The following is a 20123-nucleotide window of genomic DNA, read 5'->3' on the forward strand; positions in this document are numbered from 1 at the left end:
AATAAAGTTCTTTCTTGCATAAAAAAGGGCATTAACTCAAGGGATGAAAACATAATTCTGCCTCTTTATAGGTCCCTGGTGAGGCCTCATCTGGAGTATGCAGTGCAGTTTTGGACTCCAGTCCTTAAGAGGGATATAAATGAGCTGGAGAGAGTGCAGAGACTAAATGCAACTAAATTGGTTAGAGGGATGGAAGACTTAAATTATGAGGGTAGACTGTCAAGGTTGGGGTTGTTTTCTCTGGAAAAAAGGCGAGGGGACATGATTACACTTTACAAGTACATTAGAGGACATTATAGACAAATAGCAGGGGGCCTTTTTACCCATAAAGTGGATCACCGTACCAGAGGCCACCCCTTTAGACTAGAAGAAAAGAACTTTCATTTGAAGCAACGTAGGGGGGTTCTTCACAGTCAGGACAGTGAGGTTGTGGAATGCACTGCCGGGTGATGTTGTGATGGCTGATTCAGTTAATGCATTTAAGAATGGCTTGGATGATTTCTTGGACAGACATAATATCAAAGACTATTGTGATACTAAGCTCTATAGTTAGTATAGGTATGGGTATATAGAATTTTAATTAAAAGTAGGGAGGGGTGTGTGTATGGATGCTTGGTTTTCATTTGGAGGGGTTGAACTTGATGGAGTTTGTCTTTTTTCAACCCGATTTAACTATGTAACCAAGAGTAAGGGGCCCGTCTGTTGTCCCTTTTAGATTGTCTCTTCCATACTTTTGGTCCCAAGCCAAACCTCTGTTGTGCTCTACACTTCATACCACTATTAATGACTTCCCCTCAGTGGAGCCCCCTCCAGCTACAACTATACACTAATAACATCCCCATACTCTGCTACCCCCCTTACTCTGGGAGGGCAGACGGGAGCTGTTCAAGGTAAAAGAGAACACCCCTTCGCAACCATTCTCTTTTAACCTCTCGTTTCTCCACCTTTCCTTACAGGCAACCCAGCACACTAAAAGACCCATAATTCCTAATGCCCTCCTCCGGGTTCCCTATTTCCTAGCCCTGTCATTCCCCAGTTCCTGGCTCATTCCCCACAGGCATTTTTTTCTGGTGTTCAACGTATAAATGATGTTTGCATCGCTGTGCACTGTGAGAGCCCTGGAGCTACAACCTGGTCAGGAGTTGGTGGCAGCTCCAGGGATTTCCTGTGGCCATAGGTGCAGCAGCACCCAATTGGGAACAGAAGGTAGGGAGTAGAACGGCGAGCAACTATACAGAAGCGCAAAGAGCTCACTTTAACCAAAGTGGTTTGATGTGCAACTCACTGGGGCTCATTTATCAACACTAGGCAAATTTGCCCGTGGGCAGTAAGCCATAGTAAGTGCTTGACTTTTTTAAGGCAACTGCAGTTAGAACAATGAATGCAACAATTTGATTGGTTGCCATGGGTAACTGCCCACGGGCAATTTTGCCCAATGTCGATAAATGAGCCCCAGTGACTGTGGGGAAAAGCACAAGTTGACCACTTCACTTGCAGTTGTAAATGAGCCCTTAAGCCTTTATCTCCTGACTTTGCTTCCAAGCCTAGCCCCAGTTCTATGAACCCCACCTGCACCATTACCTTACTCCCTCTTATTGGCTACCCAGTAGATGAGCCCCACCACCCATTAAACTGCAATTTATTTCGAATCCCTTTACCTCCAACCTTCTTCATGAGCAGGTGGGAGAGATGCGACAAAAAGCCACTTTTTGTGACAAAATTCAGTTTTTTAAATCGGAATTGTGGCTCTTCTAGTACATAGAGCACAATTGCACTTTCTGCATTAGGTATGAGCTTCCTCCTGCGGTGATGCCATAAAATTGGTCTACTCAGGGTGGCATAGGGCAAGGGTCCCCAACTGCCGGGCTTTGGACAGTCCTGAACTGGGCAGCCGAACAATTAAAGTGGCGCGCCAAATTGGATACTGACACGACCAAATGTAACGCAGACCCTTCCCGGCCCCTCCAACCCCAACCCTGACCCCTCCCCGGCCCCTGGCATAGGGTAACAAAATGCCCCTGGAATCATAGGTAAGTAACTGTGCCCTTCTATGTAACCCTTAAGCCTTTGCTTTCCAAATGCCAATTCCCATAATTCTCCACTGTAACTGTTCTTATGTCTTATCTATCGACCCCTTGCATGGAAAACACTTGGCAGTGAAAGATGGATTTTATCCATAAAATATGTGAGTGCAGTTTTTGGACAAAATAGGTTTGTGATCCCTAGTGTAAGAAAGAGATTACAATTGAGGTAAATGGTAGGTTGCACGGAAACTGCACTTTTTGGTCCCATGTGCCACGGGCAGCGTAAGACTGGGCTGACATGACACTGGGAAAAAAACCTGGTGACCCCCAGTCAACCCAGACACATTCTCCATGGAAATCTGATGTTGCCTCCAAAACTCTCCCCCAACAACGGCCACAGTGCTTAAGTATAAGGTACCCATGGGATGGGGGGGGGGCGGGCAACATTGGTGAGTTGCTAAATCTGCAACTATGGTGGCCCTGAAGGGATATGGGCATTTGTATTATAAAATAAAACACTCACACATAATATCAGCAAATCAAAATGCCACAAACCCACACATACACTCTTCTGTTCTGCCTGCAGGGTCCATCCCTCTGTCCATAGACAACATTCCAAAACCCTCCACCAAGCGACCAATTCATAAGGTCTTGTTTTCGTCCATATGCCCTTTATACCACCCCAGCACAATAACAATATCCAAATTCCCCCACCCCCTCCTCCAAAACTGCATAAAAAAACAAAAGAATATATTTGCATATCTGTCCTCGTACTCTGAGCTGTGCAATATTGCTGCCATCACCCTGAGGATAAAAGGAGAGCAGCATCAGAGTGTGGGAGATAACTCATTTAAGTACAACATTTCCCCGCCACTTAGCAGGAGGGCAAGTTCATAAAGGAGGAAAGTGCACCCCTCGCCATCCCTTTATCTGAAGGATAGTGATGTGTGAATAAATTTGTCATTTGCAAATTCGCTGCGAATTTCCGCGTTTCGCCAGTGGCGAATAAATTCACGAAACCGCAGCAAAAATTTGCTATCAAAAATTCACCGGCGTCAAAAGATTTTGGACAAGCGTCGGAAAAGTCACTCGCGTCAAAACCGGCGCATATTATCATTATTCAGATGCCCATTGACTTTCAAAATTAACGCGAGCATCAGAATTGACGCGGGCATCTAAATTAACGCGGGCATCAAAATTCGCGTTTCGCTATTTTTTTGGCGTAGCGAAACGGGATAAATTTGCCCATCACTACTGAAGGGATATGGGGGCCTCTGAAGTGGCATCCCCAGTGAGCCCAAACCCCAGACCAGTGCTGGCCATGGGACTTAACAATTAAGATAGTAGGCATGATAGAATGCTAATGTTTAGCCTTCAATAGCAGAGATTTTCAAATTTAGGTCAATTAGGAAATAAGTGGTTTTTAATCGGCTACCTGAAATTATATGAGAACCCCCCCCAAGGGTACAGTATATGGTTATACAACGTAAGGCAACACCATTAAGGGCAGGTATTTGCCACTATTTGTAGCCATGGTGCTTTGTGTGCCACAGAATTAGCACAGTTACAATAATATACAAACATTTTGGGAGTTATTTATTAAAGTCCAAAAACATGAAAAATGTAAGGTTTTTTTTACAAAAAATCCATTTTTTTGTGGGGAAAAAAACTCACATTTTTCAAGATTTATTATACCCCGAGGACAGAAAAAGCTAGAACCGAAAATCCGGCTTCTCAGACCTGCTGAGGTTGTTTATAAGTACATTTTTTCCACCGTTACACCATTATTCCACATTTTCCACCATTATTCGGCAAAACGAAATGGGGCAGATTCGCCCATCGCTACTCTCCAGTATTAAAGAGGGAGAGGTCCCTATTAGTGATGGACGAATTTGTCCCGTTTTGGCCAAAAATTTGAGAAACGTGAATTTTGACGACTGCGTAAATTTTGGCATCCGAATAATGTGAGGGTTTTGACACGAATGACTTTTCTGTCACCCATCCAAAAAATTTTTGACGCTGTGAATTTTCGACAGCAGTTTCGTGAATTCTTTCTCCGGCTGCGAAACACGGAAATTCACCACGAATTCACGCCTGGCAAATTTATTCACCCATCACTAGTCCCTATCCTTTTTGGAAGTTTCTGTGGTCTGCTCTGGAATTAGCCCAAAAATCTGACTATTTCAGGCAAGAATCTGAGATTCAGGCTTTTCAGCAAAACGACTGATTTGGAAAAAAACTCTGAAAAAACGTACGATTCGGGTTTTCGCATGATTTAATCGAGTTTGTCCCAGATCCGATTAAATTGTGTCTAATCAGGGATTCTAGTTTGGTCAGACTTTTTTTTTTTTTTATATATATATACTTTTTGATTTTGATAAATAAGGCCCTTTATGTCAAGACTTTTCTTTGTGCGTCCATTTATGACGACTTTTCCGATGCGTGTCCAAATATTTTTGACGCTGGCGAATTTTCGCTGCAGTTTTGTGAATTTATTCTCCGGCGACGATACACGGAAATTCGCCACAAATTCACGTATGGTGAATTTATTCGTCCATCACTAGTCCCTATCAGGGGCGTTTCAGCCAAGAGGCAAGGTGAGCACCTTGCCTCAGGCGGCACCTGCGCAGGCGTTCTCAGGGGCGGCAACAAGCCACTCCTGGTAACTTAAAGAGCCGAATTTCCGTTTTTTAAACCGAAAATTCGGCTTTTGTAGTGCAGAGATTTTCGCTCTCTGCGTTATCAACGCGGCCTGCACTAGACCCCCAATCGGCTATAAAGGTAAGCGTCACAGGCGGCGGCATTGCCGAAACGCATTTACCGAAACACCCCTGGTCCCTATACTTTTTGGAAGTTTCTGTGGTCTGCTCTGGAATTAGCCCAAAAATCCGACAGAAAATCTGAGATTCAGGCTTTTCAACAAAACGCCTGATTCTGAAAAAAACTCAGAAAAAACGTACGATTCGGGTTTTCACTCGATTTTATCAAGTTTGTCCCAGATCTGATTACATCGTGCTTCTTTAATAATAAATAAGGTCTAATCGTGAATTCTAGTTTGCTCAGACTTTTTTTTTTATTTATAAATACTCAGAAAAATTCGGATTTTGATAAATACAGCCCTTTTGTGTCAAGACTTTTCTTTGTGCTGCGTCCATTTATTGAATCTGCCATGGTTGTGAAAGAGTTAAGAACATGATCCCGCTGTTATTTGGTATCGGTACAGATAGGGTGCCGTGCTGTGGGTGTTAGGCAGCATTTCATTTAAACTTAAGAAAGTTGCGAGCGGATTGGATCAGGCTGTCTGCCGCGTGTATCTGCTGGTGTAAAGCCGAAACAGCATCAGCGTCGGGATTCTGTTCTGCAGCATGCGGAGAAAGGGGGGATAAAAACACAATAAAGCAGCATTGCCGACAATTATCCTTCAAGCAGCCACTAAGGGGAGTCTGACGCTGGACCTCCCTCCATGGTTTCTATGACAACATATGGGAGTAGAGTCTTTGAGGCTAAGTGCTTTGCTAAAGCAGGTGTCGTATTCCAGAGCTCTCTGGATTCTATAAGTAGCGGCAGCCCAGGATCTTCATCGTACCCATTTTCCAAACATTTATTATTATTTTTTTAAATTTGGTTTCATTCATTTCTATTGGTCGCTGCAGAACATCAGGGAGAGAAGATGGTTCACCACTCGGGGTCTATTCAGTGCTTTAGACAGCATAAAGGTCAGTAGGATTTGTGTTCTTTTATGCCTGCCCTTGTGTGTGTGTTGGGGGGGCTGGAGTCATTATGCAGCAGTCCGTGTGCCCGGGGGGGGCTTGTGTCCTTAGCGAAGGAGCTGCTTTCGCTTCCACCTGCAATTACCCAATTATACAGTCAAACTTCACTGCAACGGATGCTGCAACAGAATCGCGCTCTCAAACTTACGGCTTCAACTTGGCTCCGCGTCGGACTTCCGATGGAAGTGTTAACCCTTAAGTTGCGGTGCGGAATGCCGTCGTTACTATTTTATTTTCTTTGACACGGACTGTAACCGCTAGAGAAATAAAACCGGTGATCTAAGGGTTAAATAAATAGCACATTGGTGCCGGAGTTGTTAACCCCTTTTTCATCTTTGCCGCGCCGCTTGTTGCCGGTGAAAAACGAGGTGCATCTCGCAGGTCAAAGGTTCACCTGGAAATGTGAATACGAATATTTCTATCCTATGGCAGGGAAAGAGTTAAACCCATAAAATTGATTCAAATATCCCCCCCCCCGCTGTATCTATTGTATTGATCCCCAAGGCTGCTCCATGCATCTTATCCCACATTTGCTTTGTAAATTCTTTTAACTCTGTCCCTGCCAGAGACCTTTGATCTTGGGTTCTGACAGTGGCACACGTGAAGATTCCGAGGAGATTAGACGCCCAGCGACAAATCTTCTCTTCTTCGTCGACTAATCTCCCCAAATGCCTTCCTGATGGCAAGAATACGAAGCGCCGGTAGGATGGCATACGAATCGCTTTGGATTTCCAAAGTTTCCTCGTGAGGCAACTTCGGAAAATGAATTGCTGCGTATGCCGTCCCGACGTCGATTCGAATTCTTGTCGGCGGGAAGGCGTTGGGGAGATTAGTCGATGGGCGACTAATCTCCCCCGAATCTTCATGCGTGCCACCAGCCTAAGCACGCAGTGTAACAAAGTTGAAAGAGTAACCAGGAATGGAAATGCAAATTCTACAGCACCATCAGTCAGGTCCTTGACAGCCAATAACATAGAATGTATATTCTACGGCAGGCAAACAGTTAAACCATTGCTGTTGCTTTGAATATCTCTCCCCTGTGTCCTTAAATTCCTCTACTATATTGATCCCCAACATATTTGCTGGAAGGTTGCTCCATGCTTTTATATAGTCTGCTTTGTAAGTTACAGTACCATTTAGGTTCTACTTGCTGCAACTTTAAACTGCTCTCTAGCTTTTACACTGGAGAGATGTATCCCTTCTAAATTCCATTTACTGTCTTAAAGGGACACTAATCCTTACTGTAATGCACTGCTTAGGGCAGAGACACACGTTCAGATTCGGGGAGATTAGTTGCCCAGCGACAAATCTCCTGTTCAGCAGGGCAACTAATCTCCCCAAACTGCCTTCCCATTGGCTAGAATGTAAATCGCCGGTTGGATGGCAATCGGTGCGCTTCGTTTTCCGAAGTCGCCTGAAGTTGCCTCACGAGGAAACTTCGGACAATTGCGGAAAACAAATCGCTACGAGTGCCATCCCGCCGGTGATTTCGATTGTAGCCGGCGGGAGGCAGTTCACGGAGTTTAGTCGCCCCAAAGAAGAACCGATTTATCGACGGGCAACTAAATCTCCCCGATTCTAAACTTGTGTCTCTGCACTAAACTCAGTTGTTGTGGGACTACAAATCCCATAATAATGAATCATATTATGAAGGTTAATGCATGCTGGGAGCTGTAGTACAAAAACATTAGGGATGTGTTCTTAAAGTAACATTGCTCAGAAAATCTTTTACCATATCTACAACCAGTGGCTGCTTTAAAATACAATATAATCCTCCATTGAGAACCCCAGCTGATCTGTGTCAATCTGGCTCCATGATCTTTGTTGCTGCAACTGGAGAAGTTTTAGGGTCAGTCCACTCGAGCAGATTAGGGGAGATTAGTCGCCCCAGTGACAAATCGCCTCTTCAAGGTGACAATCTCCCCGAACTGCCTTCCCCCTGCCCTCCACCGGCTAAAATGAAAATAGACTGCAGCAATGGACATGCGGCGCTTTGTTTTGCGAAGTCGCCCAAAGTTTCCCCGTGAGGCAACTTCGGAAAACAAAGCGCTGCATGTGCATTGCTGCAGGCGATTTTCATTTTAGCTGGTAGGGGGCAGGGGGAAGGCAGTTCGGGGAGATTGTCGCCCCTAAGAAGAGGCAATTTATTGCTGGGGCGACTAATCTCCCTGAATCTGCTCGTGTGGACTGACCCTATAAACAGTTTTTCTTAGCACTGAACACGTTTGCCCTTTATCCCCATGTCCACAGGATTCCAGAGTAATATAATGAAGCCAAAATTACAAAATAATTTCTGTACAGTAAGATGACTACCATAGTGCTCAATCAGCATTCTCTTTGGTCAATAATGATGGCCAAATAAATTCAGAAGGCACAAATTTGGGCGAATTTCCGAGTATTGCCGCCAGCAAATAAATTCACGAAACTGCAACAAAAATCTGCCGCAACAAAACAAAATTGATGTGCGTCAGAATAGTCGCATACAAAAAATTGTCGCATGTCAAAAATATTCAGAAGCCCTTTGGCTTTAATGCCTTTGGACATATAGGGCATATAAAACTTGTCATTTGCGTCAAAATTGTCGCTCGTCAAAATTATTTTGACGCCCATTGACTTCAATGAGTTTTTCGCAAATTTATCAGCATTTCACGAATTTTGCGTTAGATTCGCTACTCTGTGGGCTAAGCGAAACAGCACAGATCCGCCCATCACTATTGGTCAATTGTCTTGTATCACTAAGGTTTTAGTAGAATTATCGTTGGTGAATAGTTTTTCATGTGTAAGTCTTTCATCAATGTCAACCGAAAACTAGGGGGTAGGTACCGAATCCACTATTTGGGATTCGACAGAATCACTGAATCCTTAGTGAAAGATTCGGCCAAATACCGGACCAAATCTGAATTCTAATTTGCATATGTTAATTAGGGATGGGGATGGGAAAAGCGGGAACAAATTTTTTTACTTCCTTGTTTTGTGATGAAAAGTCACGTGATTTTCCTTCCCACCCCTAATTTGCATATGCTAACCGAATCCTGAATATTTTGCATCTGTACTAGGGGGCGCAGTGAGACATCTTTACAGTTAGGTTAATGTCCCTTTAAATCTCATCACTTTCTTTTAAGTTATTTGTACCAGTTTGGGGCAGGAAAATGTTCTATAACAAGTACATGTGTCAGCCATTTAAACTGGTGCAGCAATAATTCAGCACAATTATGTGACTCTACTTGACTCTAGCACTATGGAAAACTGAATACTTGATTAGATGCAGATTATCCTTGATTTCACGCAAATTATCTTTTTACTATCTAATTATGAAATCCAGGGAAAAAGTGGTCAGTGCTCTGAAATTACATAAATGCATAAAATCTCTAATGGCATTAAAGATGACTACTTTTATAGCTATGCCTGACAAATGTGGTATCAAATTCCTTGCCTTCTGTTAAAATATGTATATATGTATGTATAATGTTACAACAATATCTGTTCTGTTAATTAAGCTTCTGTCCCTTAATGAAGCATAATGAGTCTACTTCAGGGGGAATAAAGACAGCAGAAGCCAAAGAGTGGCATAATAATAATAATAATATATGTATTATCTGTGTTTTTATAGACTTTAAAAAGGTGGGAGAGCATAGAGAAATTGCTACACAGCACAAAAAAAACAAATAACTGCTCTTACAGCCAAGCAGGTAGCTCAGCCCTCGAGGCCAAGGTACTAGTGACTAAGGCTAGCTTGAGAACAGAATCCATACACGTCAGGGTGGCTCCCAGGGAATCTGCATACACTGAATTCAATACTATAAAAGTGTTATTACAATATATAACCTGTAACTGACTAAAGCCTTGTTCATGGGGTCCTTGTTCCATGACTTTATTAAAGGGGTTGTCCCTTTAAGGTTGAACGCTGTATTGGGCCTTGTTGATCCCAGATTTCTTGGAACACATCGAGGTGGGTCAGCAACTAAGGGCCAAAGAGGGATTTACCAGTGGGAGAGCAGAGAGATATCGCTCCATACCACAGAAAAACAAAAAACTGCTCTTACAGCCAAGCAGGTGGCTCTGCCCTCAAGGCCAGGGTACTAGTGACTAAGGCTATCTTGAGAACAGAATCCATCCAAGTCAGGGGGCTCATGGGGGAATCTGCTTGCATAGAATTTTATTATCCCTCCGAAATAAAAAAAAGTCAAGTGTGAGGGCATATTAGACCCCACAAAGCTTTTTACATGAGGGCAGTATGCATGGCAGTATGGATGCACTTTATATCAGTGTTGCCCAACGTGTAGCCCTTCAGCTCTAATAAAAGTACAGGTATCGGATCCGTTATCTGGAAACCCATGATCCAGAATGCTCAGAATTATGGAAAGTCATCACTCATAGACTCCATTTTATCCAAATAATCCAAATTTTTAACAATGATTCTGTTTCTCAGTAATAATAAAACAGTACATTCTACCTGATCCAAACTAAGATATAATTAATCCTTATTGGAAGCAAAACCAGCCTATTGGGTTCAGCGCTGCACAATATGTTGACGCTCTAAAAATACATGTTAATAATAATAATAATAATAATAATAATTCATGGTTTACATTATTTTCTGGTGGAGTTTTTTAGGGGATAACTAATTTTTAGAGGGAAAAAAAACTAAAATGTTGATTTATTATACCTTGAAGCTGTTAAAAATCCTGAAATAAACATGTCAGGGTTATGTAGAAGTCAATGGCAGATATCCCTTTTACAGTTTTAAGATGTTTCTTGATACCTTTATCTCACTGGTTTTCGTTTGATAATCCAAAAAAGCCCACGTTTTCTCACGACAGCTCAAAAAAGTCGTCCGCTTCGAGCATCACATTCTAAAAAGACTTTTCCCACACTGACTTTTTTCAAGCTGATTTTTGATAAATGAGTTAAATTCGTGTATGGGAATTAGGCCAACTGTATTTTAATAAAAAATGGGGAAAATTTGAGTTTTAGTAACTACCCCCCTTAATGTATGAAGATCTAAATTATTGAATAATCTGTTATCCAGAAAACCCCAGGTCTGAGCATTCTGGATAACAGGTCCCATACCTGTGCCTCTTTTGACTGTCAGGGGGTGCTGTAAGCTGGGCAATAGATTCAAGATTGCTACCTGATATCAATATTTTGCCCCAGGTTCCACAATTACTTACAGCAGAATAATAGATCACTGCTTTACACCAGCAGCTGTATATTATGGGATGGAGTGCTGTGGGACATTGGCTTGTAGTTTATCACTGTAATCAAACAAGATATTAGCAGAAGCAATATAACACTCTGTGTGCCGTATACAATTGCTGAAACAATGCCAAACCAACAATATTGTGCAGCAGTGAAGGTGACAATGCGGCCAAATGCTGCCAGCAACCCTTCCCCTTGTTACTTGTATACCTCACGCTCCAATGATTATATTATTAAAGGGGACATAAACTTCATCATTGCTTATTGCTTTCCCCAACTGTTTCTGAACTATAGTTGGAAGCTTTGAGCACAGTTTTCCCAGAACTGAAAATGTTTGTCCTTTATTACAATGTAATATAATGAAGCCATTGTCGGATACAGGTATGGGATCCGTTATCCAGAAACCCATTATCCAGAATGCTCCGAATTACAGGAAGCCGATCTCCCATAGAATCCTTTTTAATAAAATAATTAAAATGTTTAAAAATGATTTCCTTTTTATCTGTAATACAGGTATAGGATCCGTTATCCAGAAACCTGTTATCCATTAAGCTCCAAATTACGTACAAGCTTTCTCCCATAGACCGAACCCCTAAATTCTTCACGAAAGTTGCGGCCGAATACCAAACCAAATCCGAATTTGCATATGCAAATTAGGGTTGGGAAGGGGAAAACATTTTTTACATCCTTGTTTTGTGACAAAAAGTCACGTGATTTTCCTGCCACCCTTAATTTGCATATGCAAATTAGGATTTGGATTCGGTTTGGCCGAGCAAAAGGATTTGACCGAATCCGAATCCTGCTGAAAAAGGCCAAATCCTGACCGAATCCCAAACTGAATCCTGGATTCGGTGCATCCCTAATGAAGATCCAAATTATGGAAAGATCCGTTATCCTTAAAACCCCAATTCCCGCACATTCTAGGTAACAGGAACCATACCTGTAAAAAAACCAGGGATGCACCAAAGCCAGGATTCGGTTTGGGATCCCTCTACCCAGCCAAACCGAATACAAATCCTAATTTTCATTTGCATATGCAAATTAGGGGCAAGGAGAAAAAAAACATGACTTTTTGTCACAAACCAAAGAGTGGAAAAATTTTCCCCTTCCCACCCCTAATTTGCATATGGATTTGGTTCAGTATTCGGCCGAATCTTGTGCGAAGGATTAGAGGGTTCGGCTGAATTTAAAATACTGGATTCAGGGTGTCCCTAAATAAAACATCACCTTGTACTTGATCCCAACTAAGATGAATCCTTAATGGATGCAAAACAATTCTATTGGGTTTAATTAAATGATCTTTTAGTAGACTCAAGGTTTGGAGATCCAAATTACGGAAAGATCCCTTATCCAGAAAACCCCAGGTCCCGAGCATTCTGGATAACAAGTAAAGTACCTGTAACAGCAAGATAACGGACATTGCACTAGTAGTTAGGATTCGCATTGGTGAATGTACCGATAGAGTTTTTGGTTAGTAGAATTCCCATTGTTTTCCTTGTGTAATTCAGTCTGTAGAGAATTAAGTGGCGCCGGGAGTTTTATGGTTGGGTTTAGTGTCCCTTTAAGGAGAGCTCCAATGAGGTACCTGCATTCTGTGTGTGTGTCTTCGTAATGGGCGATAATATTCCCCATGCGTGAATTCACTGCAAGTTTCCGCAAAATAAATTTGCAAAACTGCAGTGAAAATTCGCCGCATCAAAAGATTGACAATTTTGACTGCGGCGACAATTTAAGGCTTGCCCATTAACTTTAATGTAATTGAACAAAATAGGCGCAAGATAAATTGTCGGCTGCGTCAATTTTGACGCCCGCGAATTGACGGCGTCAAATTCGTATATTCTCCGACATTTCACGAATTCCAGAGAAACACGAATGTTTACGCCTATTTTACAGGGTTCTTAATTGGACTACACCTTTTGCACAATGGACTATTTACATGGACTTTATGGACATTGCTATTCGATTTAATATTCACCTTTAGGGGGAGGGTGATAATTGGTAATGAAGATCACATTGAGGTCATTTCCTGTTTGTATGCTTTAAAAGTTTCATTGAGCATTCTGTGTATTACACTTGACAAAGGGCCAGGAGGCTCGAAACATGTAGTGTGAAACACAAATAAATTCACTTGAGCAGTTGTTCTGCCTCTCAGGCTCTTCCTTGCCTAAATCTTATTGTTCCATGTTTGAAGTGTACCCAGGTGGAGGTACTTAACAAGGATTGAAGCCGACGATTTGTATGCAGAAGGGTTACAGGTAACAGTCACCAGACTGATTTGATTATATTTTCCACCAGACTGTTACCATTACCCCAGCGTTAAAGAAATGACAGAAAGAGATTACTCAGAATTATCCAACAAAGGCGCAAATACTTTTGCCTACAGTGATGAAGATATTAATCGAATCCTGTCTAGTTTGGAAACTGAGCAACTTATACCAATTGAATCAATCCCACAGAGCGATGTGGCAAAAGAATTACTAAATCTACAAAAGAAAGAAATACATACAAGTCTACATGTGAGCACATTAGCGGAATATATCAAGACTAAACGAATACCGAGGGGTCTGCGCCTCGACATTAAGCCTAATTTGTGCGCAGAAGACCAGCTTTTACAACAGCGCTGGCTAGAAATATGCAATAAATGCAGCATAGACCTGATGGTACTTACTGTAGAAAGGCTTACCGTGAAACTGCATGAAATCAGAACAGCCATAACTGCTTCTACTGCGAAACTGACAGAGGAAAGAGGCGCTGAGCAGTGCAACAAAATCCTCAGCGACCATAAAGATATCCTGGAGAGACTCCGTTCCTCCATAACTGACAGGAAGCGCGCAAAGTTCAACAGAGACGCCAAGGACTATCAGGAAGGAAAGGTGTACACGTGGAGAGAGGAGCGGAAGTGGCAGCGCTCCGAACACCAGCAGAGGACCGGACTGCCAGCTCCCTTCAGAAACCAACGCAGAGGTGCATCGCAAAGCGCATCATACACCCAGAGAGGGGGCAGGAAAGGATTTCCGACACAACTACAAGGCGCCTCAGCATATTCCACCTCTAGCGGGGAAGACCTACCTTCGTCCTCAGGCTCGGCTCCTTTTTTAGAACAGCGCTCCCCAACACAGGAGGAACATCGGAAAGACAAACACGGCGCAAAGAAGGCCCCAGACAGAGAGAGTTATCCGAAAAGGAATCGCAAGCAGATCAGGTAAATAACCTAGTTGTGAATATCTCTACGGTTAACCTGACTAAGGCTGAACTCTCTCTGTTAAATAAAGGCTTAAACTTTGTACCTACATATACTCTGGATCCCATAGAGTGGGAGATTGACTTTCAAAAATTCATTAGGGGTCTAAAACTTAAACATTACTTTGCTAATATGTCTGATATTAAGTTAAGCACTACAGATATCACTACTGATGTTATAATGACCAGCTTTAAGAAAAAAAGTAATTTTGTACCTGAATCTACTAATGACTCACTTAGAGCGTTTGAAACTATTGTGTCTTATCAAGTCAGGAAACTATGGGATATAAATACAAGTAACATGGGGCATAGTAATTTATCATTCACCGAAAGGAAGGCCCTCACCTCACTTAAAAATAATAAATCTATTGTAATCCGTAAAGCGGATAAAGGGGGTGCTACGGTGGTAATGAATAGAATGGATTATATGACAGAAGCATTGCGGCAACTATCAGTGCCAGACCACTATGCCTTAATTGATTTTGACCCAACCATGACTATTAAAAACGAAATTGATAAATTTGTCACAGATGCATTTGAAAATGGGGTTATCACTCCAAATGTAAGAGAGTTTCTCACAACTGAGTATCCACGGACGCCTGTACTATACCTTCTTCCCAAAATCCACAAAGCACTGGTTAACCCTCCGTGTAGACCAATAGTGTCGGGAATAGGATCGGTTTTAGAACCATTGTCGAAGTTTGTGGATAAGTATTTACAACCGCTTGTAAGTGAAATACCTACTTGTTTAAAAGACACCACAGACTTACTATGCAAATTGAATGGAATTAATATCGAACCAGATACCATACTATGTAGCATAGACATACAAAGTCTGTATACATCCATTCCACAGGAAGAAGGTATTAGTATAGTGGAAGAAGTGCTCCTGGATACTAATCTCTCACATCACTTAATTTACTTTATCGTAGATTGTTTGGCTATGGTTCTACATAAAAACTATTTCAGGTTTGGGAATGACCACTATTGGCAACGCCAGGGGACCTCGATGGGTGCTGCGGTCGCACCGTCCCTCGCCAACTTGTTTGTTTACAACCTGGAGAAAAAATTGTTCCTAGAAAGTAAATTTAAGTCATACATACAGGGATATTTCCGCTATGTAGATGATATCCTGGTGTTATGGAAAGGCCCATTACAGTTGTTTGAAGAAATGATATCAAATGCAAATGAGGCCCATAAGACCATTAAATTCACAACAGAAGTTGGACTAGACACACTAAACTTTTTAGATGTCCAACTTAAAATCATAGGAAGGCAAATCCATACCAGTTTATACCGTAAACAAACTGATAGGAATAATATCCTTCATGCTACTAGCTATCATGCCCCAAATGTCATCAAAGCTATACCTAAAGGGCAGTTTCTGAGAGCCCGGAGGATCTCATCAGGCAGCAGCCAGTATATAGAAGCAGCTGATAACTTAAAAAACAGATTTGCCAATAGAGGTTATAGTCAAAAATCCATCAAAAAACATGCTCAAGAAGTGTTACAAATAGACAGGGAGAGTTTGCTCACCTATAAAAAGAAAGGAAAAACAACATTAACCCCGTTGGTCTCGACATACGGTGCACAAAGTAGAGGCATAGAACAAATCATCCGTAGATACTGGCCAATAGTCTTACAAGACAAAATCTATAGTAAAATACTCCCAGAGTCAGTAACGTTCAGCTATAAGAAAGGGAAAAGCATTAGAGACACCTTATGTCCAGCTGAAATTGAACCCATCAAAAAGGATACACAGAGATTCCTTGGTAAACCAAAAAAAGGCACATTCCCGTGCCTAAATTGCATTTGTTGTCCATCAATTATAAAAGGGGATAAAATTAATCATCCTACCAGAGGTACCCCACTACAAATCAATAGCTATGCTACTTGTGAGTCACGCAATGTAATATATCTTTTGAAATGTCCATGTGGCATGGTCTATGTTGGACAAACCACGAGGGCTGTAAAAGCTAGAATAAAGGAACATCGGGGCAACATTCGTAATTATAAGAAAGATACTTATACTGATACTTCGGTGTCTAGACACTTCACTGAAAAGAAACACAATGTATCACAATTAAAATGGCTGGTACTGGAAGTGATTAGAGCGCCATCTAGGGGTGGAAACTTACTCCAAAGAATCCAACAAAGAGAAATGTATTGGATTAAAAAACTAGATACGGTTATACCTAAGGGTCTAAATGAAAATTGGAGTGTTAAATGCTTTCTATAATATTAATGGCTGTTTATCCCCTTTCGCAGGCCTTGAAATTTTGCCCATTCAGAAATATTTGAGTACTTCTAATGGTAAAGTATGGGTTATTTTTCCGCTAAAATTTGTAAAATTTGAAAAATTTGAAATATTTATTGAAGATTTTAGAGAGCTATTTGTGCAAGGAAAATTGATTATGAGTAAGTGGTAGGTTAATAGTTTGGTAACAGTACCATGTAAATCTTACTTATATAATGTTTTTAACTGGTTTTAATAATTTTTACTTCCAGCACTTTTTCACAGGGTTCTTAATTGGACTACACCTTTTGCACAATGGACTATTTACATGGACTTTATGGACATTGCTATTCGATTTAATATTCACCTTTAGGGGGAGGGTGATAATTGGTAATGAAGATCACATTGAGGTCATTTCCTGTTTGTATGCTTTAAAAGTTTCATTGAGCATTCTGTGTATTACACTTGACAAAGGGCCAGGAGGCTCGAAACATGTAGTGTGAAACACAAATAAATTCACTTGAGCAGTTGTTCTGCCTCTCAGGCTCTTCCTTGCCTAAATCTTATTGTTCCATGTTTACGCCTATTTTGTTCAATTGCCTTAAAGTCAATGGGTGAGCGTTAAAATTGTCGCAAAGCGAAACGGGACACATTCGCCCATCACTTCTCCCCTGCTCTTCCAGCGAACATATTTAATATATATATATTAGGGGATGCACTGAATCCACTTTTTTGGATTCGGCTGAACCCCTGAATCCTATACGAAAGACTCATCCGAATACCGAACCGATTCCTAATTTGCATATGCAAATTAGGGGTGGGAAGGGGAAAACATTTTTTATTACCTTGTTTTCTGACAAAAAGTCACACAATTTCCCTCCCCACCCCTAATTTGCACATGCAAATTAGGATTCGGATTTGGTTCAGCTGGGCAGAAGAATTCGGCCGAATCCGAATCCTGCTGAAAAAGGCAGAATCCCGAATCCCGGATTTGGTGCATCCCTAATATATATAAGTATATATATATATATATATATATATATATATAATTGCAAAGTCTTTATTAAAAATGAACTTACTGAAACTCCGCTTGTGCTCCTCTTCAGAAAAGCCGACAGGGCGACGATCCATCGTGCGGCGCTCGATTTCTCCTCCCCGGCTATCTCCTATAGAAGGCAGGGAGTTGAAATTGAGTTTCGGTAAGTTATTTTTTAATAAAGACTTGGCGATATTAAAGTTATACATGTCTTGGTGTTTTTTTTTTTTTCTTGTTCTATACAAACAAATTTTAAAAAAAAATTGACGTTACTGGTCCTTTAAGAGAGTCTTTCCATTATGTTTAAAAAAAATGTGCCGACGGGCATAAATCTCATGGAACAATATTCTTTTTTTAATTAGTTTTGAGGTGCCAACTTTCAAGAGCTAAAGGTTCAAGATGAGGGGATTTAAGAAAGATTTATTTCCCCCTTAGGAATGTTATTAGGCTGCAGATTTCAGATGCCTATTGTTATTGCTATTAGAGCTTTATTCATTCCTGCCTTTCATTCACACTCAGTGAGCACATTAAAGCCTGACTTAGCAGCAACAAACGAAATTAGAATGTTCAACCTGCGTCCCACACACACTATTATGGCAATACAACCCCCAGTGTTCCCCGGTGAGTTTTGGCTGCAGGATTTTTACTTCCCTGAGCTGAACTGTAGCATTCGCTATTCTATTTCATGTTCTCCGTGATATTTAGCTGTTTCAGTGCTCGCAAGGAATGAAACGCGTGGCTCAGCAGTAAGTTACATTACTTTACAGGCACATTGATTAACACGGATTTGTATTGGACACTGAAGTAGCCCCCCAATTAATTAGCTTAATTTTACTGTAGTAAACAATTTTTTTTTTATTTTATTTATATGCAAATCTAACCTTGGGTGTCTGACACTACTGTTTTTAATTGGGAGCTTGAGGGAAAGAGTTTGTATGACAGATCAGGTGCAATCCATTTCAGGGACTTGAATACAAACACACGTTGCACTTGCCTATAGTTGTGTTAAAGGGGTGGTTCAACGTTACGTTTACTTTTATTAAGCAACTTTTCAATTGGTCTTCATTTTCTTTTTTTTATACAGTAGTTTTTTAATTATTCTTCTGAACCTTTACAACTTTCACATGTTCTGTGAAGCTACAAATGTATTATTTTTACTTTCAGGGTCGGACCGGAGCCTTGGGGGCCCACCAGGACTGCAAAATCAAGGGCCCTCCTGGCAGTCCCCAGGGTCCCCTCTGGACCTCCAATTCTTGCCCCTTCTGAGCATGTGAGCGAAACACGCACGAAATTCGCAAAACGGGTGAAAAAATTGTGAAACGCGACAATTTGCAGCGACTTTTGTTGCTTATTAAAATCAATGGGAGTCCGTTTTATTGTCGACGTCTTCTAAATTGAAGCCGGTGTCAGAATTGTTGACCGTGAAACACGGAAATACTCAGCGAATTCGCACCTGGCGAATAAATTCGCCAATCACTAGTGATTACCAACACCCATTGAGATAATTCTAGGTTTTCTGAAAAGGGTTTTGTTGGTGCAGCAGATTTGCCCTAAAAGAATCCCATGCTAATAACATATTCAAGGAGAACTAAACACTATGGTTTATATTTTATCTACAGAAATAACTGCACCAGCCTGAAGGTTCTATAACAGTTATTACCCATGCCTTCAGTGTTGTTACAGAAGCTCACCATCTTGGATTTTTGTTAGGAGTGTCAGTGACACTGCACATGCTCAGTGTGTTCTGGCAGCTGATCATAAATAATCAAGAAGATAATAAGGTTCATCTGTCTTAGAAGCTGATGCTAAAGGGCTGATATATTATTAATATATTAATAATATTCTGATGCTAAATGCAGAGCTGCCATGTAACGAGAAATTGTATTAATTACTAATCAGCCTTGTACTGTGACCCAGGGCTTGTGCTGTAAATTAGCAGAAAAGAAGATGGAGAGCTCCTGGTGACATTCGGAGGCATAGATCAGCACTACTGTCATCTTGGGCTGATACAGAAACCCAAAAATTAATGTGCAACATTTCTACCCTACTTATTTGTTAAGCTCTAGTTCCCCTTTACCACCGAGCAGTATGGGTGGGCGAATTTGACCCGTTTCATTTCTGCAAAAATTTGCCGCTGGCGAAATGTCGCTGACGCCCATTAAATCTATAGGCATCAAAAAATTGTTGTTCTGACGCGCGCCGCCATACAAGTCTATGGGCGTCATTTTTGCGGCAAAACAAGTCGAAAAAATTCACCCATCCCTACCGAGCAGAAGAAATCACACAAATCCCTACTGAAAACAGTAACTGACTTATGATCTGTAAATGCCCACGTGCAATTGCATTCATCTTGACACATCAAGCACAATTGCTTCTGCAAGTACAATTCTGGGAAAATATATTGCATTGTGGGTAATAACATGGTGATTTGCATCTGAAAATTGCACTTTGCACACAGTACTGCGTTCATAAATGACCTTGCAATCTTGATACTAATACTGAGTAACTCAGAATAAATCCAAGCTGATCACAAAGCAATTGTTTGTTTTTATAATTAGTGATGGGTGAATTTGTCCCGTTTCGCAAAAAATTGCGAAATTTTTGAAACGCATAAAAGT

General features: G+C 41.2%; 2 protein-coding genes across 2 annotated transcripts in view; both read left to right on the top strand.

Annotated features, from left to right (window-relative positions):
- The first annotated feature begins 5228 nt into the window (after nt 1-5228).
- The window catches only part of LOC108713464 (anoctamin-3), a 187259-nt gene continuing 172364 nt past the window's right edge, over nt 5229-20123 (top strand). The window contains exon 1 of the mRNA XM_041589950.1: nt 5229-5740. Coding sequence (XP_041445884.1) covers nt 5695-5740 — 46 coding nt within the window. The 5' untranslated portion in view covers nt 5229-5694. The remainder of the gene's footprint in view (nt 5741-20123) is intronic.
- LOC121402944 lies at nt 13230-17030 on the top strand. The gene is made up of 2 exons (XM_041589952.1): nt 13230-14195; nt 16502-17030. The coding sequence occupies exons 1-2, from the start codon at nt 13318-13320 to the stop codon at nt 16506-16508; spliced, it is 885 nt and encodes a 294-aa protein (XP_041445886.1). The 5' UTR covers nt 13230-13317; the 3' UTR covers nt 16509-17030.

Source organism: Xenopus laevis, chromosome 4L (assembly GCF_017654675.1).
Source record: "Xenopus laevis strain J_2021 chromosome 4L, Xenopus_laevis_v10.1, whole genome shotgun sequence".
NCBI classification, from domain to species: Eukaryota; Metazoa; Chordata; class Amphibia; order Anura; family Pipidae; genus Xenopus; species Xenopus laevis.

What these genes read in the sequence shown, in the direction of transcription:
- LOC121402944 (XM_041589952.1), top strand. Translation starts at nt 13,318, where the DNA reads ATGACAGAAAGAGATTACTCAGAATTATCCAACAAAGGCGCAAATACT.